At 53.3% G+C, this 27,036-nt stretch overlaps 1 protein-coding gene across 1 annotated transcript in view; it reads left to right on the top strand.

Moving 5' to 3' along the window:
• Window positions 1–27,036, top strand: part of LOXL2 (lysyl oxidase like 2) — a 101,479-nt gene that overhangs the window by 72,545 nt on the left and 1,898 nt on the right. Inside the window, exons 7-13 of the mRNA XM_006771928.2 lie at window positions 2,214–2,397; window positions 9,951–10,102; window positions 15,108–15,275; window positions 17,085–17,247; window positions 18,937–19,180; window positions 23,531–23,646; window positions 24,726–24,862. Of these exons, the coding sequence (XP_006771991.1) occupies window positions 2,214–2,397; window positions 9,951–10,102; window positions 15,108–15,275; window positions 17,085–17,247; window positions 18,937–19,180; window positions 23,531–23,646; window positions 24,726–24,862 (1,164 nt within the window). The remainder of the gene's footprint in view (window positions 1–2,213; window positions 2,398–9,950; window positions 10,103–15,107; window positions 15,276–17,084; window positions 17,248–18,936; window positions 19,181–23,530; window positions 23,647–24,725; window positions 24,863–27,036) is intronic.

Genomic DNA, 27,036 nt, shown 5'->3' with positions numbered 1-27,036 from the left:
CGTCTCTCCCCTCCATCCTCTCCAATTGCCCCTCCCCACCAACATCAATGACCTGCTTTGGGAAAGGGGGTAACAACATATCCACCCCGAAAGGGAAACCAGGACAGAAGACATACTGGGGCCCTGCCCAACTGGGGTCCCTCTCACACTGGGGTCCCTCCCACACTGGGGTCCCTCTCACACTGGGGCCCCGCCCACACTGGAGGTGGAGTGTTTGGACAAAAGAATAGGCCTTCAAGGAAAGGGGTGAAGTGAGTGTTGCAGCCCAGCATCAACCAGAGGGCCCCTCACAGGGGCCTCCAAAGTGTACAAACCTGACCACACAGGTGTGCAGCCCCACAACACCTGAACAGTGCCCGCGCCCCCGCCCCCTGCTGTCTCCCACTCCCCACCCCCCCACTGGGGCCCCTGCCATGTGATTTCATGGCCACATCCTTTGTGTGGCCTCAGCCTGAGTCTCTGAGCTTTCCTCATGTGTCCGATCCCAGGACCTACTGTTTGGAAATTCCTCTTACTATGCGGTTTAAAGCAGATGAATCAAGTTCATACCAAACCAATTAAAAAAGCAAAAAGGCAAGGGAGCCTTACATCACATTTTCCCTTGGTTGCTCTCTTCCCTCCAGGCTGACTCGGCCTGGCCACTGCAGGCTGCGGCGAGGCTGCTGGCGCTCTGCCTCCACTGAGCGTGGGTCAGGGATGGCCCGCTCCCTGGGAAGGGGCTGGCATCCAGCCAGACAGCTTGGGCAGGGCGGTGGGAGAAGCGAGGGTCCTAGGCCGCAGGGAACGGGCTGGAGCCAGCAGTGTTACTGTTTTGCTACAATTAGAGCTCCTGAAGCCAGTGGGCATTTGCACCCACCCCGTCCCGTTTTTTGTCTCCCCCTAGTGGCAGGGTCCGAGCAGCCCCTGAGAGCTGTAGAACTGGGTGCTGTTACAGCACCCCACCCTGCCATGGCAGCGTGAGATGCAGTTAGTGGGGGAGAGAGATGTGACCAAGTGGGAACCTCGGCTGGAGGATGGAGACACAGGGTTTTGTCAGATCCCTGGGCCCTCAAGGTGGCTGGTGTATATGTGAATGTTTAAAAACCTCCACCTCCAGCCCTGGCCTGTGTGGCTCAGTGGGTTGGGCATCGTCCTGCGCACCAAAAGGTTGCTGGCTCAATTCTGGGTCAGGGAACATGCCCATGTAAGGGGAATGCAGGAGGCAGTCATTGATGGTCAGCTTTCACATCAATGTTCCTCTCTCTTTCTCTCTCTCTCTCTTCCTCTTTCTTACTCTCTTTCTAAAATCAATTTTTGAAAAAATATATTAATAAACACCACTCCAATCAGGCCTGCTTTGGCTGGGCCATCGGGAGGGGTAGGGATGGGGGTGAAGGGAGCCCCGGGCTGATGGAACAGCTGTGCAGTCACCCCTTAACTCCCTCTGTGTTGAATCAAATGAGAGTCAACAGAGCCTCGAAGCCTTCAGAGTCCCCACCCCAACACACAGGTACACACACGCATGCACAGAAGCTGTTGCAGACCAGGGTGTGTGGGCAGATGGAGTCAGGTGACCCGGCTCCCATCTCCTAAGGTGCAGTCCAGGGGGCCACGACGCTGGTGGAGAGAGGCTGTGACGCCTACGCAATGAAGCACACCCCATAGGTGATCAGGCTTCCAGGCTGCCAGTGAGCGTCAGGGGTGTGTTTAATCTGTAACCTCCCGCCCTGTCTGCATCTTCTGAAGAGTGGGGCCCATTGGACTTGAGTGTGGTCAGGACTGAGCGCGGTGGCCAGGCAGGGCCCTGCTTTTACAGGGCTCTGTTACAGTCGGGTGGAATGACATCCATCTGGGGTCTGCAGACTTGGGGGTAGGAGCTCTTTCTGTAGCTCTAAAGCTTGAGGTTCTGGATGAGGGGGTGGAGGGAAGGGTTGGTGACAAGGTCCTGGAGCCAGGCATGGGTTGGGGGACGAGCTGATGAGGGTCCCGGTGGGCTCCCCAGTGGCCCAGGACTAAAGCGCCATAAGAGACTGCCAAGCAGAGCCGACCTTCAGAGTGAGTGTCCCGGCCACAAACACACACACACACACACACACACACACCTAGAACAGTTTTAGCTCCTGGCCCCGGTGCCTGGGCTTGGGGTGGGCAGTTGGGAAGGGAAGGGGTGGGCAGTGACTGCCCGCTGAACGTGCATCAGCCTCCGCACTCATCAGAATCATGTGTCTCTTCAGCAGCCCCTGGTGCGGTTGAGAGGTGGTGCCAACATCGGGGAGGGCCGCGTGGAGGTGCTCAAGAACGGCGAATGGGGTACCATCTGTGATGACAAGTGGGACCTGGTGTCTGCCAGCGTGGTCTGCCGAGAGCTGGGCTTTGGAAGTGCCAAAGAGGCCGTCACTGGCTCCCGGCTCGGGCAAGGTAAGGAGTGGGAGGACATGTGGTGGGCTCTCTCCACGGGGACTATGGCAGAGGAGCCCAGCACGGCTGGCTGCAGGGGCTTCCCAGGCTCTCCTTCTCCTGCCCCCAGCGGCTGCTTCTCTTAGAGACTCCCAGGCCTCTCCCTGGGTAGTCAGAGCTGGAAGGGCCTTAGGGAAACTGAGTCCCCATGTTCCGGATTTGGAAGCTGAGACCCAAAGAAGGGAGATGAGACAACATATTAGCCGTCAATGAGTAATGGGGGTCTCCCAACCCCTAACCCAGGGCTCCCACTGCCCCGCTGAGCAACTGGAAATCTTGGGAGGGTCCTCCAGGAGAGGGCCTCGGGGTTCATCAGGCTGTGGACCACCCCGGGCACAAAGGAACCGCCGATGTCCTCTTACTCTCCCACTCCGGCAAACCTCCCTGCTCCCAGACACTGGGAACATGATACCCCTCTCCGATGTCATGGGATGCGAAGGAGAAGGGGCCTGGTTTTTATTAAGTGTCCTGAACAAATGTTCTGTTTGAGCAAAGAACAAAACACAAGGGACTTTCAAGCTGAGAGCAATGTTGTGGACGTGACATGACAACACAACAGAGTGTCCCTTCCTGCCTGGCCCATGAGGCCACTGACCCGTGCGAGCCCTGGGTCTTCAGAAGGCAGCCCTTCACCCAGACACTGCAGCCCAGCGAGTGCCCAGCCTCTCCTGGGAACTGGGAACTGAGCAGGGAAAGCAGCCCTCAGTGCAGACCAGCAGGGCGGCTACAGTGCACCTGGCTGGAGGGCCCGGGAGGAGGGAGAATGGGTGGGGAGGAGGGAGAATGGGTGGGGAGGAGGGAGAATGGGCGGGGAGGAGGTGTGCGGTGCCCTGTCCTGAGGGGAAAGGATGTTTCTAAGCTGTCAGACATAGGGCCATTGCCCCACAGAAAGGAATGCAGTGAGGTCATAGATCCCAGCCCCGAGATGGAAATAATAGCAGGGACTGGAGAGAGTCCTGGCTCCTGAGGCAGCATTGCTGGAGGGGAGCTCAGGCTGTCTACTCCAAACAATGAGGAATTTGAGGCTCTGGAGAACAGCCCAAGGTCATCCGAGAGTTAATGGAGTTAATGGTAGAGAGTCTCACTCAGATTTGGGCCTTTCCCTTTGCAATAAGTCCTGCTCACTTTCAGAACACCTCTCTACCGTCACTCTCCGATCTCTGCAGACTTCCTGGGCGTGCACTGAGGTTTGGGGTCTAGGGTGGACTTTAATGACAGTGTACCTGTCAGGCCGTGCGACAGTCCTCGCCCTCCTGGTATGGGCTTCCCTTAAATCTCGAATATTTAGGACAGAGCATTTTTCTGGTTGGCTGATGTGATGGTTTGTGCTCTCCCAAGGCCAACAGGACAGAGACCAAGCTCATTTTGAGGAATAAACAAGCCCTGGGTAACATAAACATCCCATGTCTCCTGGGTATGTGCTGTTTGACCTAATTACTGCACTGCCCAGAGCAGCCGAAGGCTTCCAAGGGCCTGCGGAACTCTGGGAGAATGAGATGTTTGACATTTATGATGCACGAAAGGACCATTGGATGATTTACTATCTGTTGCCACACTGGGTGGGGTCCACTCTGATGGGCAGAGAGAGAAAAGTCCACACTCAGTGTCAGGTCACAGAGCAGATGGGGTCAGTCCCGTAGTCCTGGCTCTGGCTGGTAGAGCAGTGACCACACCCAAGTGAGGGCAGTGAGAGGGTGACCACTGAGAGTCCCAGTCCCAGCCCCGACCCTGCTTGCACAGTGCCTTTGAGTGGCCTTCTGGGCCTCAGAGTTTTTTCTGGATTTATGTCTGAGGTTCTGTCTGACTCCAACCTCCTGTGATTCTCTGAAACTTGTGCTTCTCACCAGGATGGATGTCAGGTCAGAGTCGGGCACTGCGCCTTGTGGTGCACGACCCACGGCACTCAGACCGCATTCCGTTCCGGCCGTCTGTCTATGCATCCTCCAAGCCCCGGGACTGAGCGTTGCGTGTGGGGAGGGCCTCTGTCTTTTATCTCTGTGTCCTTAGTGCCGAGTCTGTGCCCAGCTTGTATTGTGCCAGGAATGCTAATTTTTCAAGAATGAATGAATGGATGAATGAATGAGTTCCGGTTGCACAAGTAGGGTCAGCTGAACTAACATAGTAAAGAAGTTTACACATTCAAGACTTGCATTGTCCACTAGAAATATTACACAACCCATTTACCTATTTAACATTTTCTAGACATAATTTTAAGTTTTCTAGTAGCCACGTAAAATAAGTAAACAAACAAACAAACAAAAAGCAGGAGAGCCCTGGCCAGGGTGGCTCAGTTAGTTGGGCATCGTCCCATCCATCAAAAAAGTTGTCAGTTTGATACTCAGTCAGGGCACATGCCTGGGTTGCAGGCTCAATCCTCAGTGCTGGAGGCAGCTGATTGATGTTTTGCTCCCACATTGATCTTTCTCTCTTCCTCTCCCTTCCTCTCTCTCTCAAAAAAAAAGTCAATAAAAATATTAACAAAAATAAGCAGGTGAAATTAATTTTAATAATATATTTTATTTACCTAGAAAATATGAAATATTTTTATTTCAACATGAAATCAATATAAATGCTATTAATGAAATAATTGACATTTCGTGTACCAACTCCTTGAAATCCAGGGTGTTATGTACACTCACAGTACATCTCAGTCTGCACTGGCCACAGTCCAAGTGCTACTGCATTGGACAGGGAAGCTCTAGAACAGCGATTTTCAGCCGGTGTACTGCAAGAATTTTTAAAACATGCGATACCTGACTATTTAGTCAGGAGCACTGACCTCTTTACCCTTAGATTATCAAGTAACAATGTGACAACTGCCAATACAACAATAGCTGTCCAGTATGAGTAAATCAAAATTTATACTTTTTTTGTCTGATTGGCAAAAAAATAAAATACATTTTTTGTGTGCCGCAGAATTTTAGTAATTAGTTTATGTGTACCATGAGATGAAAAGGTTGAAAATCACTGCTCTAGAGCTTTAAAACCCTTTTGCTTGCAATGCCCAATCAGAAATACATGTGACAGTGTATGCCATACACACAAAGCTGAAATAAAACTTTGTGAAACAATGCTAACCTTTACAACATGCAAAAAACACTGCTGTGTCCTAGTCTCTTCTTTTGGCCCTTAAAAATGTGATTGCAACCTGCAGAGGTGTTTGTGGATCCAGAGTCCATACCTGGCTCCCTGTAGTCACCTGCGGCCAGAGCTTGTACAAGAAGGAAGAGCAGGGCCACGGTGGAGGTGGGGAGCAATCCAGGGTACAGTCCAGAGCCCAGGAATAAGCAGAAGCTGGGGATCAGGATGCAGGTTAAATCTAGGTCAACAACAGAAGGCAGGAGCCTCAGACCCCACTGGCCGTGCTGCAGCCAGCGCCTTCCATGGACACCTCCTGCCCTGCCCAACCCACCACAGAACTGGGTGGTGCAGAAAACAAGGGTGAGAAGCACTGGTTTCCCCAGCTCGGTGCTCTGCCTGGTGTCCATGAGTATGCATGCTGCGGGAAAGCGGGCGCTGCTCTCTGGGCCTCGGCCCCCGGTGTCTGAGAAAGCCACGTAAGTTTATATCAGGTAGGCCAGAAGGAGACCAACCAGATGTTTGTTGGAGTCTAAAGCATGCTAAGCTCTTGTGTTAATATTTCCTTTATAGTCTAGCAATCCACAAACACTCGTTGAGTTAGTATGTGGTCTGCACGGTGCAATGGAGAATTTACTTATTCCACAATCACTTGGGGTAATCATTTCTGTTCTCTAGGAGCTCATCTCAAGTGGAAAAAATGATATAACCCCAAAGATAACTTACACTAACAAAGAGGTTATGACATGTAAGAATAATACTAAAGCCCTAGCTGGTTTGGCTCAGTGGACAGAGTGTCGACCGGTGGACTGAAGGGTCTCGGGTTCGATTCCACTCAGTGGCAGACTTGATCCCCAGCCCTGTTTGGAACACATGTGGGGGCAACCAATTGATGTCTCTCTCTCACATCAATGTTTCTCTCTCTTTCTGTATCTCCCCTTCCCTTCCACTCTCTGAAAATCAATGGAGAAAATATCCTCTAGTGAGGATTAACAAAATAATATAATAATAATGAAAATAATACCTACCATTGGGCCAGTTATTTAATCTTTCATCTCCAGTTTCCTCATTTTATTGGGTTGTTGTGATGATTTAATGATTTAATAGAAGCAATGTGTATAGGACAGAATCCAGCACAGAGTAAGTGCTCAAATATCAGATATCCTCATCACCACAGTCATCATCCTCACTGTCATCCTCATCATCACCCCCACCATCATTATACCATTACCATCATCACCACCACCATCATTATACCATTACCATCATCATCACCATCACCATCATTATACCATTACCATCATCATCACCACCATTATTACCACCACCATCATCACCACCCATTATTACCGCCACCATCATCACCACCACCATCATTATACCATTACCATCATCATCATCACCATTATCATCACCACCATCATCACCACCATCATCATGATCCTCACAATCATCAAACAAATTCTGCCTGATCTAACTGCAGTCCCAGGTTGCTGCCCACTTCTATGCCCATCTTAATTCACGAGCTGTGGCCTCCGCTTGCTTCCAGAGCCCTGTTTAGGATCTCTATTTTATCACAGCCTTTCCACTCTGAGTCCTTGGATGCTTCCAGCCATAGTTACAGATGTTTTTTGTAAATTTTGTAAAATTCTAGGGAATTGTACAAATTCATCACTTATGAATTTCCAAGGAAATGGAACTTGGCTTTTATAACATGGGTTGCTCTTAGAAGTTAATTTTTGGCCTCAGTGAGCCTAGATACTGGTGTCTTCAGACCCCGTGGCATAGCCAAGGGCCCTTCCTTTAGGTTCAAAACATAGGTAGGCCCTGGCTGGTGGCTCAGTTGGTTGGAGTGTCATCCCAAACACCAAAAGGTTTAGGGTTCGATTCCAGGTCAGGGCATATACCTAGGTTGTGGGTTTGACCCAGGTGTGTATGGGAGGCAACCAATTGATGTTTCTTTCTCCCTTTGATGTTTTCTCTCTCACTCTCTTTCTCTCTAAAATCAATAAAACCTATCCTCAGGTGAGAATTTTTTTAAAATCATAGGTAGTCACCTCCATCTTTTACCACATTACAAGTCCTTGCATAAGTGTCTGCCTCCCCCACAGACTAACTGAGCACTTCATGGCAGGGGCCTGCCTTCTTCATTTATGAGTCCCCAACTCCTAGCACAGAGGCCAACATACAACAAGTTCTCAGTGGAGACAACATCCATCCAGACACTATCTGCAGCACTTCTTTTTTGCCGGGGCCTGGTTGAGAATACAAAAGGAACACAGAGGCTGGCCGATGTGGCTCGGTGGTTGAGCATTGACCTATGAACCAGGAGGTCACAGTTCAATTCCTGGTCAGTTATGGGCTCAATCACAGTAAGGGGTGTGCAGGAGGTGGCTAATCTATGATTCTCTCTCATCATTGATGTGTCTATCTCTCCCTCTCCCTTCCTCTCTGAAATCAATTTAAAATAAAAACTAATATAAAAAAAAACTAAAGGACCACAGACATAGTGCCTGCTCTCGTGGGCCCTCTCGTGGGAGACAGACAGACATTGAACAGAGAGCCACGTGAATGAACGCGAAGCAGAGTGCTCAGTGGACGGCTCCCTGAGAAGACCCAGCTGAGATGGGGTCAGAAAGGCATCTCCAAAGAAATGGCATTGAAGCTGAGCCCTGAAAGATGAGCAGGAGTTAGTGGTGAGGACTGGGAGGAAGACAGTCCAGGCAGGGGGTCCACGCAGAGGGAAACCCTTGGCTCAGGAGACGATATGGCTGAGGGGGAGGAGCTGGCAGAGCCAGGAGGCTAAGTGGAGGTCAGATTCCACAGGGCCTGGGAGGCCCCCTGGGGGAGGCAGACACTTCCACAAAGACCTCATATAATGTGGTAAAAGATGGAGGTGACTGCCTATGACTGTGGATTTTACCATTGGGACAGTGAGAGGCTACTGCAGGGATTTAAGATGAAAAGTGACATGATTCCATTTGCATTAGAAAATCTCTTGGGCTGCCGTGTGGAAAATATTTTGGAATAAGCAAACAGGAGGAAGACTAGAGACTATTGAATTCATCCAAATGGGAGACGGCAGGGTTGGACTAGTGTTGTAGCAGAAATGAAAAACAAAAGCACTCGGCTTTGGGGGAGTGAACAGAATGTGGTAATGGACTGCTTTTGGTGAAGAAGGAGGCGGTACTAGAGATGAGCTCTGGGTTCTGGTGAGAATAGCCAGGTGGGTGGAGGGGCCTTTTCCTGGGATGGGGGAGGGCTGGCGAGGAAACAGACTGGGGACAAGCCTACTGTTGGCTGTGGAAGCAGAGAACAACAGATGTTGCTCTCAAGAAATTCTCCCTGAAGGGGACAAAAGTGATGGGCCAGAGGGAGCTGCAGGGGTCCGGAGAGGGTCATCGTAAAGATGGGAGGTTTTAGCGGGCGTTTGAGTGATGAGAGTCAAGAAGGTGGTGAGGATCTGGAGAGGGAGAAGGTCACAGACAGGCCAGGGACCAAGGTGGGAGTCGATGCAGCCCAAAGCTGGAAACAGTGGGCTTTGATCCGTCGTGATGAGTGGCTGAGTTGAGCTGAATGCTGGTCAGCCTGGGAATTCTTTCTCCCCAGCAGGGGGAAGCTTCCCCTTGTTATCTCTGCCTGTATGAGAGCTTCCCGCTCACCTAGGTCATTTGCAGGGTTCTTCCATCACCCCCTCCAGCTCCACTCTCCACCCTTACCCATAAAATCAAGAGGCACATTTGGGTGTGGCCAGCAGGGAGCACTGACAGCAGACTGGAGATGGGAGAAGAGAGATGCCAGGTATTTCTTCTCCCTGCAAAGTCCCTGTAGCCACCCTGTCTCTCAACCAAGGGTAACAGCTCTTTTCAGATGCCTTTCCACACAGCTCTTTGCTCTCCTGGGTTAGATATTGGCATCTCCTCTCACTCCTGCAGGTTTAGTCTGGTATCTGTGCCCAGTGCTAGTAGCCCCCGAGCACTGGACTGTCCTTTGTTCACTACACTCTGTTCATACCTTTATTGTAAAAATCTATTTTTCTAACTTTCTTCAGATCATCCAATTTGAGCATGCCATCTCTTCCTAAAGGGACCCCAACCATGGAGCCATAGTCACCCTTTTCAGGTTCATAAATGCAAGTTGGGAAGGAAACCTAGATACCTTCTAGTTCGTCTCCTTTATTTAAGGGAGAAAACCAATATTCAGGAGGCTGAGCGAGTTGTCCAAGATCACACAAGTTAGTACAATCCTCATTAGCTCTTATGGGAGAAGCAATTCTTTCCAGGCAGGAAAGACTGGGTCATTGAGCTGATTGTGGGAGGCTATTGGGAGAGTTCTGAGGATGGGAGAGAAGTGTTCTTATTATTTGGGATTTTCTTGCCAATTGCTGAAACTTTCCTTCAGGAGCTCTCATAGCCCATGCTTATTTTCTTCTCCAGGGATAGGACCCATCCATCTCAACGAGATCGAGTGCACTGGGAACGAGAAGTCCATCATTGACTGCAAGTTCAATGCCGAGTCCCAGGGCTGCAACCACGAGGAGGATGCTGGAGTGAGATGTAATACCCCTGCCATGGGCTTCCAGAAGAAGGTGAAGGGGCTGGACACACAGATGGGACCGTGTCGTGTTTAGGTCATTGAGGCCTCAGAAATTGCAGGCCCATTGGCCTCACGCTGAAGGTTTCTCGCAGGTGGTGTGAGGGTACTCTGACAGCAATCTCAGGAAGGTGTCAGGCTCAGCTGCATCACTATTCATGGCATTGCCACCTGGCATTTGTAAATGTGCCAAAAAGAAAACATGTATAAGCACCACTGTCCTTAGTGGCAGACACTGAGCGTCTGCCAGGTGCCACATCTGCACTGGGACTGGACGTATGGGGAGATCGCAAGGCAGTCCTTTCTGAGGGACTCAGGTCTACAGCACCTGTGACACCCTTGGCAAGAGCCCTTTCCGAGGGTCCAGAGGAACCACATTGACAGCAGATCTGCAAACCACACAGATATAAGCAAGTACAGATAGTACGTTGGTAACCAGAGGGAAAGAAAAGGGAATCTTAACAGCATTAAGCCAAAGACACACCTTCCTGTCCTGAGATAGGGCCTTGAAAACCTACATTGTGTCTCCTAGCTTGGATGTCCTTGCCCACAGGAGTAGCCAACAGATGACTTCCTCTTCGCCAGGAGATCTCTCCAATGTTACCAAAAGGCCCGGTGAAGCCTATGTAATGTTCTTCATTATGCCACAAGTGTGGTCACGTCTGTGCATCGTCTGGTGGTGGCACGTCAGAAGAGCTTTCTGAGTCCATGTTTTAAAATGAGCAAACATGGCCCTAGCTGGTTTGGCTCAGTAGATAGAGCGTCAGCCTGCGGACTGAAGGGACCCAGGTTCAATTCCAGTCAAGAGCTCATGCATGGGTTACAGGCTCAATCCCCAGTAGGGAGCATGCAGGAGGTGGCCAATCAATGATTCTCTCTCATCGTTGATGTTTCTATCTCTCTCTCCCTCTCCCTTCCTCTCTGAAATCAATAAAAAAAATATTTTTAAAATCAGCAAACATAGATACATCAGGGTGCAGGATGGTTCCCCAGCTGGGCTCCTGCTTGGACAGTAATGCCAAAGGTGCTACTGAACTTATGCAACTCATTGCCCAAAAGGCCAAAAATGGGCACCCAGTTGCACTTGGACAAGCCACACATTTGCTCGTGTGTGAGCAGGAGTGTGGGCCACAGCCTCACAGCGGCGGGAAGGCCGGCATCTGTGATCGCCCAGCCGCGTTCTGATAGCCATAACAGAGCTGTAAATGCCGACTGCACTCAGTCTGGCTTGCTGTGGCACCATTCACTTCAGACAGATTGGAGTTGGGTGGAGTGGGGTTTTCAATCCAAATGAAAGATCTGGGCCAAAGGAAGTGAAATTTTCCAGAACTATTTTATGGTGGGAATTGCTGGGCCAGGCCCAGTGATGCCAGCAGAGGCACCAAACTCCCAGCACAAACAGCCCTCACCCTTTCAGGGGCCCTCCAGGCTACAGGAGGTGGCCCCTGGTCTCAACTACAGAGTGTGGGAGAGTTTTACACCTAGATCCGCTGTTTCTTCCACCTGGGAGGGAATGAGGATAGTCACCTCTGAAAGAAATCCCTATGGGCTGCACCAGTTCTCGCCACAGCAGACGACCAGGCTTCTGCACGGCCGGCTTAGGGCCCCCAGACGTACTGGCAGCAACACTGGGCAGAGACTCCTGAGTTTTATCACTGGTAGTTTGCTGGCACTGGCAGAACAAAATACCACAGACCTGGGTAGTTTAAACAATAAAAATTTATTGACTCATAGTTCTGGAGGCTGGAAGTCCAAGATCAAGGTGCTGGCAGGGTTGGTTTCTCCTGAGGCCTCTCTCCTGGGCTTTCAGTTCTCACTGTGTCCTCACATGGCCTTTCCTCTGCGCTTGTGCATCCCTGGTGTCTCTTCCTCTTCTTTCTAGTAAGAACACCAGTCTGGTTGGATTAGGGCCCCACCCATATGACTGCATTTAACCTAATTACCTCTGGAAAGGCTCTTCAAATACAGCTACATTAGGGATTAGCATATTAATTCAATGTATGAATTGGAGGGGGGAGGGGCACACATTAGTTTATAACAAACACTCACTAGCCAATTCCTTAATCTCTTTGAGGCTTCAGTTTGCCCCTCTAGCAATAAGGACCTAAGAGAGATGATTCCTAGAAAAATCAGTTGACTTTTCGTGGAACGGCTAATGCAGGCCACAGACTTGGAGCTGGTTGTCTATCCAGCCACAGCCGAGCCAGAGGCATCAGGAAGACCAGTGTCGGCCTCCTGAAGGCCAGGCCTCTTGCCTGACTGAGCCCTTCCATCTGCTCTGAGGAGCGTTTTGTTTTCTGATGGGACTCGCAGCTGATAATGGTCATAGCTAAACAGTGCCTAACATTTCTCGAGCACTTCCTGAGTGCCAGGCCCTGTCTGAGCTCTGTCCATGAACTATCTCATGTTATTCATCTACTCAACAACCCCGGGAGGTCGATGGAACATTGTGGCTGCCCTTGGCTTGTCTCTTTGCCGGCTGACCTATTGACCTTGCAGCCCTTAAGTTCATAACAGGAATTAAGACCTGTGCCCCAGGGGCCATGCTATAGCTAAGGATTGGTCGGCTGCTGTGCTGTTGCTAAGGACTGTTGACCAGGCAACTTAATGTGCTGAGGATTCCTGGAGGTGTCATGCCCTATCCTAAAGGCATGAATTGTTAGAAGCATGAAGGGTAGCAAGGTACTGTGTTTGGATTAAGGTTTGCATTTTTAGAACCCTTCCCCAAATGTCAGATCTCCCTGCTTGAGCTCATATAAGTTGGTCCATGCTTCCATTCTGTAAGACTGATAATTTATTCATTCATTCCAAAAAATGGTGGTGGAGTACCTAACATTCCTGAGGTGCTGCCTTTGATATTGATCACACAGGAGAATAGACAAAGTCAGCTCTGCCCTTGGATCTTATATTCGCGGAGGAGACAGACCTTAAACAAATGGTAAGGTAGCTTAAGCATAACTGTCACAAGTGCTAAGGGGATGTATAGGTGTTTTGTGCTGGGCTCAGCCTACCAGTAGCCAGTGTTGTGGTTGCACTGGCCCCTGTGGTTCTTGTTATGATTACAAGATGCCCTTCAGCTATAACCATCAGAGACTTTTGAAAACATACAGGTTTATTATCACAGACTGAAATCACACAGCACACTTGGGGCCACACAAGTGAGGTCACAGGTAGAGAGAGAGAGTGCTCAGGGCAGGGGTTCTGATTTTATTGGGGTCAAGGGTGGGGACCGAGGGTTCTGTGGGCTCACTTTTTATTGCTGGCTGTAAAAATAAGAGATGGGATTTAAAGAGCAGGTAGGAAAAACAAGTGGCCCAAATGGTCAGTTATAAAAATCAACCAAGATCTCTGAAACAAAAGGGCCCCCGTGGGCACAGGCGCCTGGCTCTTTATCTGGTCGAATGGCCGGCAATGTGCTCGTTTGAGATGGACTTCTTGGAAGGAGACACCTCGGTAATCAAAGCCTAAGGCGGGCGCTTGCCTTGCACAAAGAGAAAACCCATGGTCGGGCTTTCACCGCAGTGGGAGCCATGGAATGTAAGGGGCACTGACCCCAATCGGAGGGGAATGTCGGTGGGTATGAAGTTGGAAAGAGGAACAGGATCAGCCAGGAAAGGGCCTCTGTGTGTAGTGGGCTTCCATGTGAAATGTATGACTTACCGTGGGACATGGTCAAGACAGTTAGGGAGCCACGGAAACTGAAGGAAGGCCCACGAGCCTGGAGGTCGGGGAGGAGGATGAGGGAGACGCGGGACAGGCGGCGGAGGAGAGCAGTGGAGCCTGGGAAGCCACTCACCTGTTCTAAGCGGGGGAGGGACCGGAGCAGGTGCTGCTTAAAAATGACTGGCTTCTGAGTAGAATGGGCTTCTCTGGACTCATGGTTTGCTTCTTTCTCATGGATCCTGTGCGTTATATTAATTAAAGGTTTCTCTCTTTCCTTTGACGGGGATGAAAGCAAAAGTAGAGGCGAGAGATGGTTTTGCCCAGGAGAAGGGAGGGAAGTAGCTGGGCTGGAAAGAGACTTGGGAGATAAACTCCACCGGGATGTGGGGGGAGAGAGAGAGAGAGAGAGAGAGAGAGAGAGAGAGAGATGTTGAAGATGCTTCCCAGATTTCTGGCTTGAATAACAGAACGGATTAGGGATCAGCAGACTACAGCTTGCAGGCCAGACCCATCATTCCGCCTGTGTTTGTAAATACAGCTTTATTGAAACACAGCCACGCCCAGTCATTTGCATGTCGTCCGTGACTGCCTGCACACCACATGGCAGAGATGTGCTTACGACAGAGAGCACATGCCCGCAAAGCCTAAAATACTTACCGGCTGGCCTTTGTGCAAAGTTCGCTGCCCTGGGACAGATGATAGTGACTTTAGCTGAAATAGGGAACAAGCGGAAGATATAGCAGAGGGTTAGGTGGAGAGAGAAAAGAGGACAAGTTCGGATTGGGAGTCTCAGAGGTACCAAGTGTAACTATCTAATAGGCAGTTAGCTCTATTGGTCCCAGAAGAGAGTTCTGGGTAGAGAGGGCAGCAGGGGGCACTGTGGGAGGAGACAGGATCAGGAGCTGGAACCAACCAAGGAGAGGGTGTGTGAGAAGAGGGTTCCAGAAGAAATCTTCGGGAATTCTAACATTTTAGGGACCCTGAGCGCATCCTATCAAGTGTCTGATTCTAAGAGCAGCTCCCCACCAGTGGACTCCAGGGGAGCAGCGGGGAGCCAGGCAAGCACCTGAACTGAGCTTTGATTACTGAGGCATCTCCTTCCAAGAGGCAGGTTCTGCTGTGGTACCCAGTGGTGGTCCAGGGGCCTCCTGGCTACACAGGCGAGGGCCCCAGGATGCCTGTGGCGGGACCTAATGTGTAAGAGCATGGCTCTGGGGGATGCTGTTGAATTGAGTGTCCCAGGCAGGACCCTATGGGAGAACTGGGACTGGTGGCAGGTCAGTGAGGCTGCTCCTCTCCATCCCTCCTGGTGACCATGCCTGCCTTTCTCTCTACAGCTGCGCCTGAACGGGGGCCGAAACCCCTTCGAGGGCCGGGTGGAGGTGCTGGTGGAGAGGAATGGGTCCCTTGTATGGGGGACCGTGTGCGGCGAGAACTGGGGCATCGTGGAGGCCATGGTGGTCTGCCGGCAGCTGGGCCTGGGGTTCGCCAGCAACGCCTTCCAGGTGAGAAGCCCGGGTTTCCGCCCCTCCATCCAGTCTGATCCTCCCGCCTCTAGTCAGCCCCTGCCCCCCACGGACCTTCCCCAGCCACCCAGAAGGAGGAGAGCCACGCGCCATGGGCTGGGTGGGAGGCAGCAACCTCCTCCCAGTCTCAGTTCTGCCCCTCAGGACTCTGAGTCCCAGGGTGGGTCACCCTCTGCTTCTCCTCACTGCAGAGTGAGGGCCTCTGGTTTCCCAGTCCACTCAGTTTGCACTGGGATTCACCCTAATCTTGGGGTGTCCTTCTATGCCCTTTGCAGAGGGAAGCAGCTCAGTCCTACAGGGCAGTGGCCACCACCCAGGCCGAGGCCCAACACGCCCTGGGCCTTAGCTCGCTCCCTGGGAGGCCAGCTGTAGCCCCTGCTCATGCGTTCTCGGGTTGATCGGCTGCTAAGTTTCCACGCCCGTCCAGAACCCTGTCACAGCCGCTGCACCTTCCTCCCCGGGCCCCTTCCTCAGAGTGACTCAGCGGAGGGCAGCCAAGCTCCTGCCCTACCGAAAGGCAGCAGAAGAAGACAAGTAGCGTTTGGCTTCAAAAATTATTCCCTCTGGACCCTACTGTGAGGGAACAGGCACCCCCAGAGTAGAAGAGTGTCAGAAAGAGGCTCGGGTGGGGCAGGAGACAGAAGGCTGGAATCTTCCCAGCTGTACTCCCAACAGCCACGGCATAACGATCTGGGCAGAGCAGCTACCTTTCCAGGCCTCACTTTTCCTCCTGTGACTTGGAATGGACAGTCCCAGGTCCACAGGCCCCTTGCTCCAAAGACTTTCCTTAAGCTTCTCACAGAGCAGGAGAATGGCTGGAGCCCCCCGCCCCCTGCTTTGCTAACCCTGCCTGACTCCAGCTCCCGTGCCCAGGTGGCCCTGCTAGGAAAGAGGAATTCTAAGGGCGAGACCTGGAAGAAGCCTGGCAGCCTTGCTGAGCCTGACCGCCGGTCAGGTCCGGGAAGGCAGTGAGCCCGGAGCAGGGCTGCCCCGTGGCCTCTGGCACTGCTGCCCACACCCTCCGGGAGCCAGCTCCCTGGGCAGCACAGCGTCTCCGCTAATACCGCCTGTGACAAGCCAGGGCACTGTCTCTCTCAGGAGAGCAGAAAACAGTGCTCATTACACATAGTGGCTGTCTGGTTATTTTTGTTCCTTATCAGCCCATTCCTAAGACATCCGGGCCTCAGCTGGGGTTGTGCATTGGGCCTGCACCTGGTATCTGTCCCTTCTCGAGGCCCCAGTTTTCTTTTCAGAGGATGAGGGATGTATAGTCAGGTTCTCTATATATGGATAGCAAACGAGCTACTGCCATATGTGAATACATTTCTTCTCTCCTGCCCGTTCTGATCAATTGGTAGTGTCTTCCTGGGGCATTATGTTGAGAAGGATTCTGAGATCGCAGTCAGACTCAGAGGAGAGTGCTGTGATTGATTAGTAATGTCTGCCCTGGGCTCAGGATAAGTCAGTGGCAGCATGAATTGCAGGTGCCGGCCATTCCTGATACACCGCACTGAACAGTTGTTTGACCAAAGCTACTTTAGCAATGCTCTCCAGGGTGGAGGGGGTGTGACAGACTCCAGTGCTCATGGTCAGAAGACCTAGAGTCTGGCTCACGCTGCCACAACAAGCTGCATGGCTTGGGTAAGTGCTTCTTGGTGCCTCAGTTATCTCCATCTGGCAAATGGGATCATAAAGCGTTGAGACTTTTGTGAGGCTGAACGATGATAGAACATGAGAAAGTGACCATTCAAGGTGACACACTGGCCATTTCTTTTGTTGACTCCCCAGGAGACCTGGTATTGGCAGGAAAACATCAATGCCAACACAGTGGTCATGAGCGGAGTGAAGTGCTCGGGAACGGAGCTGTCCCTGGCGCACTGTCGCCAGGATGAGGACGTGGCCTGCCCCCAGGGCGGAGCACATTATGGGGCTGGAGTCGCCTGCTCAGAAAGTGAGTTCCTGGGGGTCGGATCCACCCTCCTTGCCAGGCTCCAGGAAAGGACCAGAGTCTCAGTGGTTATTCCTCGAAAGGCTCTGGGGCCTCTGCCACTGGCTGAGCAAAAAAGGAACGCAGAGGTTAATTCTTGTTAAGTGAGAAGGTGGGGGCAAGAGGGACTCCCCCACCCCACCCACAGAACCTTGCTTGATGGCAGGGTGGGTTAGGGTTAGGGAGTAACCAGGGTGTCTGGGGGCCTTGGGTTCGAATCTCAGGGCCACTGTAGACTCTTTAAGCAACCTTGGGCAAATTACGTGGCTGAGAATCCTTGCTCTTAGCAGGAGCATGGTTCTGAGGTTAGCAAAGTGTGAAGACCATGCTAGGTGCTCAGCACACACCACTTCCCTTCTTACCTTCCGCCCTCCTCTGTAGGTCATTTTCTGTTGCACAGCCTGGAGGTGATTTTGCTTCCAGGTGACTCCCTGGGCATTCTAGAAAGACTGACAATATAGAAGGGGAAGCCCTGCCAGGATTCAGAATGACCGAGGGTGTGAAGCCTCCCGCCCATGCTGAGAGAGAGATCACCAGAGGACGGCCTTCAGGCGTGTCATCTCCTGATCCCCAAACTCCACTCTCCCAACCAGGCCTTGTAAAACCACTCCCTCGTGAATCAGGGAGGCAGGAGAGGCCCAGGATCTGAGACCAGACCCTGCCTGCCACTTACTGCTGATCTTGGCAAAGTTAGTTAACCACTATGATCCACAATTGTTTTTTTTGAGAAACTGAAAATTAAACATGACAATGAACATATGCAGGTGCTTGATAAAAAATGATGCGCTGTCATCTACTATCACGGAGCATGAGGGAGAAGATTAAACCTTGAGCTCAGTCAATTCAAGTCTCTCATCAACGCCCTTAAGACTCACTCAGTATTTCCTCAGCCTGTTAAGGCAGGACGCTGGATGCCAGCGCTGGCTTCTTCGGGCAGACGTCCCAAGCTATTGCATCCTGTCTGAGAGGAGAGCCTGAGATCATCACCCTACAGTCCCCTGGGGGAACACATCCAAGCAGAGAGAGGCGATCTCACTGCTGTCATGGCTTATTCATTTATATCTGTAATACACCTCCCCCCCCAAAAAAAGGGCATTTAGATAACATAAACCTAAATAAAACTCAAGGTAGCATAAAATAAAAGGAGATGAAAGAAAAGTAGATATTGGCAAAAAGACTAAGTCTACATACAATATTACACACGTTGGAAAATAGATCTATATCACTCCCAAAAGAATTGGACCCACGTATTAGAGGGTTCTTTTTGGTAGAGAGAACATTGTTATTGTTTGTCATCATCCTTATTATTATTTGCTTTTCATATGGGACGTCTCAAGCTACTCAAAAGCAGAGAGAATAATATAATGAACCCTAATGGACCCGTTAAAGATTGCACAATTTCCAACGTTTTGCCCATCTGCACTGATACCTGCGGAGGCGTCCAACAGGACACTCAGAAGGGGAAGAGGAAGGTGGGCTGGTGTTCCTCAAGGACTGTGACCCTGAGAGAGGGAGACCGCGAGTCAGTTCCAGAAGGTGGTGGTAGGCAGGCAGGGACGGGGGTTTGTCTCAGTTCAGGAATCAGAAGTCAAATGCCTGGGAAGGGGTGAGGGGTGTCGGGTCTTGCTTGAGCACAGTGTCTGCCCTCCGCAGCCGCCCCTGACCTGGTCCTCAATGCGGAGATTGTCCAGCAGAGCACCTACCTGGAGGACCGGCCCATGTTCATACTCCAGTGCGCCATGGAGGAGAACTGCCTCTCGGCCTCGGCTGCCCAGACCAACCCCACCACGGGCCACCGGCGGCTGCTGCGCTTTTCCTCCCAGATCCACAACAACGGCCAGTCCGACTTCCGGCCCAAGAACGGCCGCCATGCGTGGATCTGGCATGACTGCCACAGGTGAGGCCTCCCTTCCGTCTGCAAGGCCCCGATGGGACTGAGAATCACAGGGTCACAGAGAGACCTCACAGTCCAGGGGGCCGGGGTTCCTAAGTTGGAGGGAGTCGGTCTGCCCCACTGGCTGGCCAGTCTCCACTCCCAGTCGCCTTGGCCCACGCCCCCTTCCCTGAGCCCATTCTCTCTTGCCTCCCAGGCCTCTAACACTAGGAAAGAGGCCTCGTTTTGAGAACCTCATGCCTCCACTGACCTGTCAACAGTGTTCAAGTGTGTCCACAGGAGGTTGGTCCTCCACAGGGTGCTTGGGGGTCTGCAATGATTGGACTCTAGATTCACTTAAAAATACATTTTAAATACCAGTATGTGTTTTAAGTATTTCTAGGAAGACAGTGGGTTTGGAGAAAAGTGTTCTAGTCCCAGGAGTCCAGAGACCTGGTCTCTCCACCCCGCTGTGCCTCTAACAAGCTGTGCGATGTCAGGACATCTGGGCCACATCACCCAGGACCTCTGCTGTCCCTTCCAGGCCCCCGTCTGTGGGTCGGATCCCAGGGCTGTAAATCCTGGGCAAGGGCAGAGTGACATCCTGGAGCCAGCTCTAGCTGGAACCAACAGAAGCCACCTCATTCATCTCCTGCATTTTCCTTTTTTTTTTTTTTGCCTTGATTCTAACTCTAATTCAGAGCCCGCTGCCCCTGCTTGTTCATGTTTTCCTGCTCGGACCTGGCTGGGCAGGTAGAGGGAGCCGAAGGAGCACACTTTGGAAAAGGAAGGGAGGCAGGCCCAGGCGTGGGTCCAGTGAGTGCCCGTCTCTGTCCTCAGAATCCCATGTACACAGCAGAGCTTTGGCACGTGGTCCCCGCTCCTCACAGCGAGGCCATGGCTGGCGTGTCTGCCCTCACTGCTATGCCCCGGGGCCCGGTGCCTTCGAATCTAATCTAACAGGATCACCACGCGCCTGTGTGCACACCACAGCCTGAGAAGCCCGGTCTAACTCATCTCCAGGCGTCATTCCTGCCCTATAATGTGGTGGTCACTGTTAGGGACCCCCTCTAAGTGCCAGGCCGGGGCACCCTCATTTTCCGGGGTAAGGAAACGGAGGCTCCGTGTTAGTGTGACACAAGAGTTACTGGGCAGGGAACCCCACTCGGGCATGTCTGACCCCAATGTGTGTGTTCTTTCTGTGCCCTCCGCTGACACTCCATCAGAAACCTGTCTGCTTTATCCCGGGACAACTGAGGGCCTAGTCACATTCGAATCAGTTTGGGGATAGAGTTGTTCAACTCATTTCGAAAGAAAGGACTAGGGCAGAATGTACGGTTGCCAGTTTTCCTTTATAACGACTGTCCCTATGTTCTGAAAGTTGTCATCAGCCAAAGAACTTGTGCTTTTCATACGGAAGCGTGTCGGTGCAGGGTGGAAGGCAAAGGGTAAAATGAGAGTCAGGGCCGCCTTGGTGCCTGATTTCCATGGGGAACACATGGAGGAGGCCAGGGCCTGTGGGTGGACGCCGCCTGTGCGTCTATAAGTGGAAGATAATTGCATCTCTGCCCCACACATGACGGTCCACCCATACATTACATGCCCGCGTGTCTGTGCGACACATGCTGGCTCTCTTCTGAGAGAGCACCAGGGGACATCGTGGAAGTGCTGCTCCGATCGCCGCCCCTGCTTTTCCTGGGGTCTGTCATTTCCTTGCTTACACATGTTCCAGTAAATGGTTTGGGAGGCTGGGCGGGGAAGAACATGGGGCTGAGCATGTGTCCCTGCTGGCCTAGAACTGAGAACCTGTGGCCAGAGGATCCGGGGAGCATGGGAGACCCCGCCCAGCCCCCAGAGCTCTGGGGACTCCCCAGGCTCCGCGGGAGGCCTTTCTACAGGACTCCTGGCCCCAAACCTTTATGGGGTCCCTGTGGGAGTCTGATGAAAGCTAGCCCTTCCTCCACTCAAAAAAATTATTTTTTTCTAGAATATTTAACATCCTGGCTCAGCAGATCCATAAATACTGAGCCCATCTCTGGATCCAAAGTTGGATCCCTGGTTCGAATTAGTGCAAACGAGGAAAGCCATCGCTCCCAGCTGAATGGGTCCTACAATGAGAAACAGGGCCATGTTCTTCGAAAGCCCCAAGATGACACAGAGGGGTGGTCACTGTTAGGGACCCCAGGCTCCTTCCTCAAACACTGGGCTCGAGTCTTTTGGCAGAAGGCCGTCCCTCCTTTATCCAGCTTACAATGGCGCCATCAAGGGTCACATCATTCTGTCTCCTTAGCGTTCTGGTATTTCTTTCCAAGCAAAGTTTTCCTGTCTTTACCTCTCCTCTCCTGTCCAAAGGTTAGGGCACCTCAGCCTGGGAAGAGGAAGTATAAACCCTCATTACCAGGATACACCTTCCCACCTTCCGGGGTGGGGCATGCATGGGTGATGGGGTGGGGTGCCCTGGGATGCCCTGGGCCCTCCAGCCAGCCAGCTGGGAGGGAGACGTGGCCCAGGGGTGGTGTCCACATGCTGGAGAGGCAAGGCAGAGGGGCTTCAGACTGCAGCGAGCTACAGCTGGGAGGCTCAAACCAGCTGTTTCATCCCCAGGGTTCACGGGGGTGTTGTGGGGGGACTGAAGAGCTGGGGAAGACTTAGATCAAGTTTGCAGAGGCAGCGGGGGTGGGAGGAGGTCAGCCTCACAACAGTTTGTCTGTGGTCTCCGTCTGAGTTTTGTTTAGACAACGGAGCATAACCCTATTTCTCTTCCGCCTTCCAGCTGGTAAACAGGGTAACAGAAGCTGTTCTCAGAAAGATGCAGACATGTTTTAGGCAGTGAGTCAGACCTCAGCCTCCTCTTGCTCCTCCAAGGAGCCGAAAGAGACTTTCAGAGTCATCGCTCAGCTGCCACAGAATGTGTCCTTGTGAGTGTGCCAGCGGCCCTGGCTCGGCTTCGTTTACCCAGAAACATGAGTGACCTGGGAAAAGCCCAGCGTAGGAACTTATGACATTATTTTCAGCAAAGGCAAACACAGGAGGAAGAGGAAAAGAACCTCTAATTTCCTCTCTGAAAAGCTACCCTTCTGATCCCCCCCTTCCCTCGGTCCTCTGCTGTGCCAGTTCCAGCGGAGGGAGCCTGAAGCCAGCCAGGTGGCGTGGACGGGAGAAGCTACCGTGGGCCTGGGAATAGTGGCAGGAATGGTAGCGGTGGTGGTGATAATAAAAACACTCCTCCTCTTATTAAGGGGAAAGGTAGCAATAAGGAGAGAGTGGACAGGCACTGTGTACCCCTGTCACAGCCGAGGGTTAGGCATTTCTGCACTGTCTCCTGCCGATCCGATCCTACTCCTGGGGCGGGGCCGTGTTACCATTCTCTCTTCCCGAGGAGACAACTCTGGTCATGCGTAGGCAACGCAAGGGCTCCTGCTCCCGTGCTTGGCGCCTTGTCGGTTTCCCCCGTTCCCAGATGTCCCCCGTGAGAGGGAGGCGAGCGTGTTCGGTAGTCGCAGCCTGTGACACACACGCTCAGGACGGCCGGGCCAGCCAGTGCCTCAGAGGCCCCCGCAGCCACGTTCCCCTTGTGCGCTCTGCACCAAATGCATCACTTTCCAGGAATCTGCATCTGTTCTCAATTCCTCCCATCCCCACCCAGCGAGATGGGGCACTGTATGTAAACAGGGAGCCGGCTGCACAGCAGCCCCTCCTCTGCCTCGATCCCTCCGCAGCTGCCTGGCCCCTCGTGTGCATTTGCTCCATGCAGGGAACACAGACTTCCTGCTGTTCACTTCCAGTTGCGGCTGACCATCCTGCACCCTGCTCCCGCTCCTCTGGCCTGTCCCTGGGACACGTTAGGGCCTGCTCGTCTGCCTCTCCCCTACTCCACGGACCCTCCCCATCCTCTTCTTTCCCTCTCCACCATATTCCCTCTTCCAAAAGTTTTCAAAAGACACCGAACAGTAACTTTTACTAGCCTGCGGGATGGGTACCAAATAGGAAGGGGCTGTGAGAGCCACTGGAGTGCTGGAGGGGGAAGGGGGTGTTAGAGGCACTCAGAACAGATACCTTAGTTTATTGAGCTTATTGTACGCCAGGCCCTGTGCTCATCCATTCATCTCACTAATTCCCACACCTCATGCATTCCATTTGTTATTATTCCCATTTAGCTGGTGAGAGAACTGAGGCCCAGGAGCTGCTGCCTCACTCTGGACCCCACGTAAACACCCTGGTACCACCTTATGCCGTCACCCCTCCTCTCCCATCAGCCACCCCTTTGGACAGCGCTACTCAAGGTGTCCCCACAAGCAAATCGCCAGCCAGGCAGTTGCTAGCAGGCGGCAGTTGCTCCCCAAACTGATTCCCCGGCCCTGTCTCCCACCCCAGGCACTACCACAGCATGGAAGTGTTCACCCACTACGATCTCCTGAACCTCAATGGCACCAAGGTGGCAGAGGGCCACAAGGCCAGCTTCTGCTTGGAGGACACGGAATGTGAAGGAGGTATCTTTGTGGGGGTACTGGGGGGGCTGCAGAGGGACGCCATGCCCTAACGGCTGTGCCCACCCAGCCCAGAGCCCAGGTGTGATGCTGGACCCTGGCCACTGCTGACTCCCCACATGACCTTTCTCTATGGGAGCTTCCATGGCTACACTCGGGGTGTGGGCAAGGCCTGGCTATAAAGGCGCCGGGATCCCCAGAGTTATGCTGATGGGCACTGGTCAGGCTCTAACCCTTGGACCAGAGACAGTCCCCTCCCACTCTGGCTATCACAGCCGTTCTCCCTGTGTCCCAAATCCAAGTGCCGCTGCCCTACAGGCTCTTACCCTTCAAGTTGGAGCTCAAACGAGCCCTGCAACTCCCAGACTCTCAGCTCCCCCAGGCAGAGGCAGCACCCTGCTCACACTGCTTAGAGACTGCCCACCGGCACTGTGGGTGCACCTGCCCTCCCAGCATGCCTGGGGCTCTTCAAGGGGAGACACCGGATTCTTCTCAGTACATCAGTGCATAGTGTCCGACGTGGCAGCCTCTCAATAAATGTGGCCGCCACTGATGTGCCATGAGACCACACAAGTGGGTTTTGAGCACCTACTGTGTGCCATATGAGCCGCTGGCCCAGTAAGGGTCAGACAGACAAACCAGACCTGAACCCAAATTCAAGTGCTGATTGTCCAGAGAGAGACAAGATGACCCCACAGTAAGCTAAACATTAAAGATCACGGCTTTTCCCGACAAGCATGAGCTTCGTTCCCAGGCCAGTCGTTCCTCAGAAAGGCCAATGTGGGCCGTAGTGGCCAGGGAAGGCTTCGTGGAGGAGGGGGACCCTGGCTGGGATGTGGGGAGGAAATTGGGTATGGGGTTCTATTGAAAGAGAGGGGATTAGACACCACACAATGGGGTGGCATGCTGAGCCCTGCTGAAGCTGAGGCTGGGGGGCTTGGGGAAGGAAGTGAGACACTGAGGGCGGGGTCTGGGATGTCACACACCCAGCAGGGCTGTTTGAGGTCCTGTGGGGAGGGTGGCACAGAGGGCGGAGGCACCACGTGTGCCTGGTGACGGATTCCCTCGGCACCTGCCTGCAGACATCCAGAAGAGTTACGAGTGTGCCAACTTTGGCGAGCAGGGCATCACCATGGGCTGCTGGGACGTGTACCGCCATGACATCGACTGCCAGTGGGTGGACATCACCGACGTGCCGCCTGGAGACTACCTGTTTCAGGTGAGGGCGTAGGAAGGCGTTCTGGGCCCTGGCGGATGGAAGGAAGGGTCTTTTTCCCAGGGAGGGAGGGCAGCCTCCTTTCTGTTGGCGCCCAAACAAAACACGTCCATGGAGGCCAGGCTGTCTAAAGTGCAGGAGTCCTGCGCCCAGAGGCCTGTGCGCTCAGTCCGGGAACCTGAGTAGGTGAGGCAGGCAGGCTGGGCAGGGCGGGGCGGGAGGTGGAGTGCAGACCTGAGACGTTGGCACTCAATTCACTTAACATCTGGTGCTTTCAAATCAAAATGCATCTGCAGCCAGGCGTGGTCCTCAGGCTAGGAATCTGTCCCACAGGCGCTAAGGCCACCAGCCCTGTTTGCTCCCTTGGAACTACACTTTCACCTCCCCCGGGCTTCTCTGGCGTCCTCACCCTGCCGTGATCTGTGCTGTCAAGGCTGAAAGCAGTCACAGAAAAAGGCTGTTATAACGGAGCATGTCTGGCACTAGAGACAGCCTGTCCAGTGACTGTGAGCACTTGCCAGGGCTTCCACGTACTCCGTCTGCGGGGGGCGGGGGGGGCAGCCCTGGGGTGGAGCCAAGGAGGCTTGGCCCCCCACCTTCTTGCAAATGGCTGTATGCTCCAGCCAGGGCCCTGACCCGTGGGGAGACAAGGCCCGCCCCGGGCCTCCCCTCCTGGTTTGCAGGTGCACTGTGCCCTTACAGGCTTCCTCACACCCTCTCATTCCCCCACCTTCTTGCTTTCCAGCTTGCCCCATGGGTGGCAAAGTAGGTGACCAGAAATGTGTCATTGTGCCTGAAAGCTTTCCCCAGGGGGCACTCAGCCAGCCCAGGGCCCCACCCACAGTCCCCACCCAATGGCAGCCCTGGGATGAACCAACACCTGCCGAGAAGTAACCACAGAGGGACTTCAAGAGTCTCCCCGGCAATTTCAGAGGCTAGGAATCAGACAGCCAAGCACTTTTCCACCCACAAGCCCAAAACCGCAGACTTGGAGCGGCCCCGCCAAAGGGCAGTGCTCTGTGTTTTAAAAACGGAACCTCTGTGTCTGTGCACGTACGCCGTGGAGGGCGGCTTGCGTTGGAGGATTGCTGTCACTTTGCTGGGTGCGTGCGTACCATCGTGCTTTCTGTCCTGACGGGCGCCCTCTGAGAGGCCCAGCCAGCCTGCTAAAGGACCATGCCCAAGCCCTCCTGGGCGGAAGGATCCTTAGGCCCCAAACCTAGAAACTGTTCCTTCACTGGCAGGATGCTGCTCCCTCATCCCCACAGACCCAGGGCAGCACTGTCCCCTCAGCCGCTGGGCACAGCAGGGCCCTCAGGGGAAAACCTGTCATTTGTCCCCCGTGCCTCACCCACGGCCCAGGGGCAGCTCTGGTCTATTCTCCCCTCCCCGTCCCTTTCTCCTCTGGGTCCCCCACTCCCGTCTCCCTCTCCTGTCCCTTTTCTGTCCCTCACAGAAACCCTCTCTACATGACGGCCCTCCCTATTCCTGCCCTTTGGACTCTGCCCTTCAGCTGGGGTGATCCACAGAAGGGGTGCAAGGGGGTCCAGTCTCCACCACAGCCCAGGCCCTTGGGCTGGCCGAGCAGGGAGGGCTCAGGGACTGCCTAGCAGCGGTTCTCAACCTGTGGGTCGCGAACAATGAAAATATATCCTGCATATCAGATATTTACGTGACGATTCATAACAGTAGCAAAATTACAGTTATGAAGTAGCAACGGAGATAATGTTATGGTTGGGGGTCACCACAACATGAGGAACTGTATTAAAGGGTCGCGGCATTAGGAAGGTTGAGGACCACTGGGAGCAACACCAAAGCCCAGACAGCAGGAGGGACACTTGAAGTGACACCGCCAGCAGCCGCGTCCAGTCTCCAATGTGCAGGGCAGCCCTTCTCCCACCTCCCTCGGTGCCGGTCCTTGCCCCTCACGTCTCAGCACGTCCTGCCCCTTCGGTTCCTCTACAGTCTGTTCTGTGCCCTCCCCAGGCCCCGACTCCCGCCTCTCCCCACCTCAGGCCTCCCAGGGCAGTGGGAGAGGGAGACCCCTTCCGAAGGCTGCTTTAGGCAGGCTGTGTGTGAACCACACTGAGGTCACGGGCCTCTCCCTCCTCCAGGGCCTGCCTGGCCGGCTCTGGCCCGTCCTGCGCTGGCTCCTCGTGAGCAGCACCGCCCCGCTC

Source organism: Myotis davidii, unplaced genomic scaffold, assembly GCF_000327345.1.
Source record: "Myotis davidii unplaced genomic scaffold, ASM32734v1 scaffold1166, whole genome shotgun sequence".
NCBI lineage: Eukaryota > Metazoa > Chordata > Mammalia > Chiroptera > Vespertilionidae > Myotis > Myotis davidii.
This window is presented reverse-complemented; position numbering and strand designations above follow the sequence as displayed.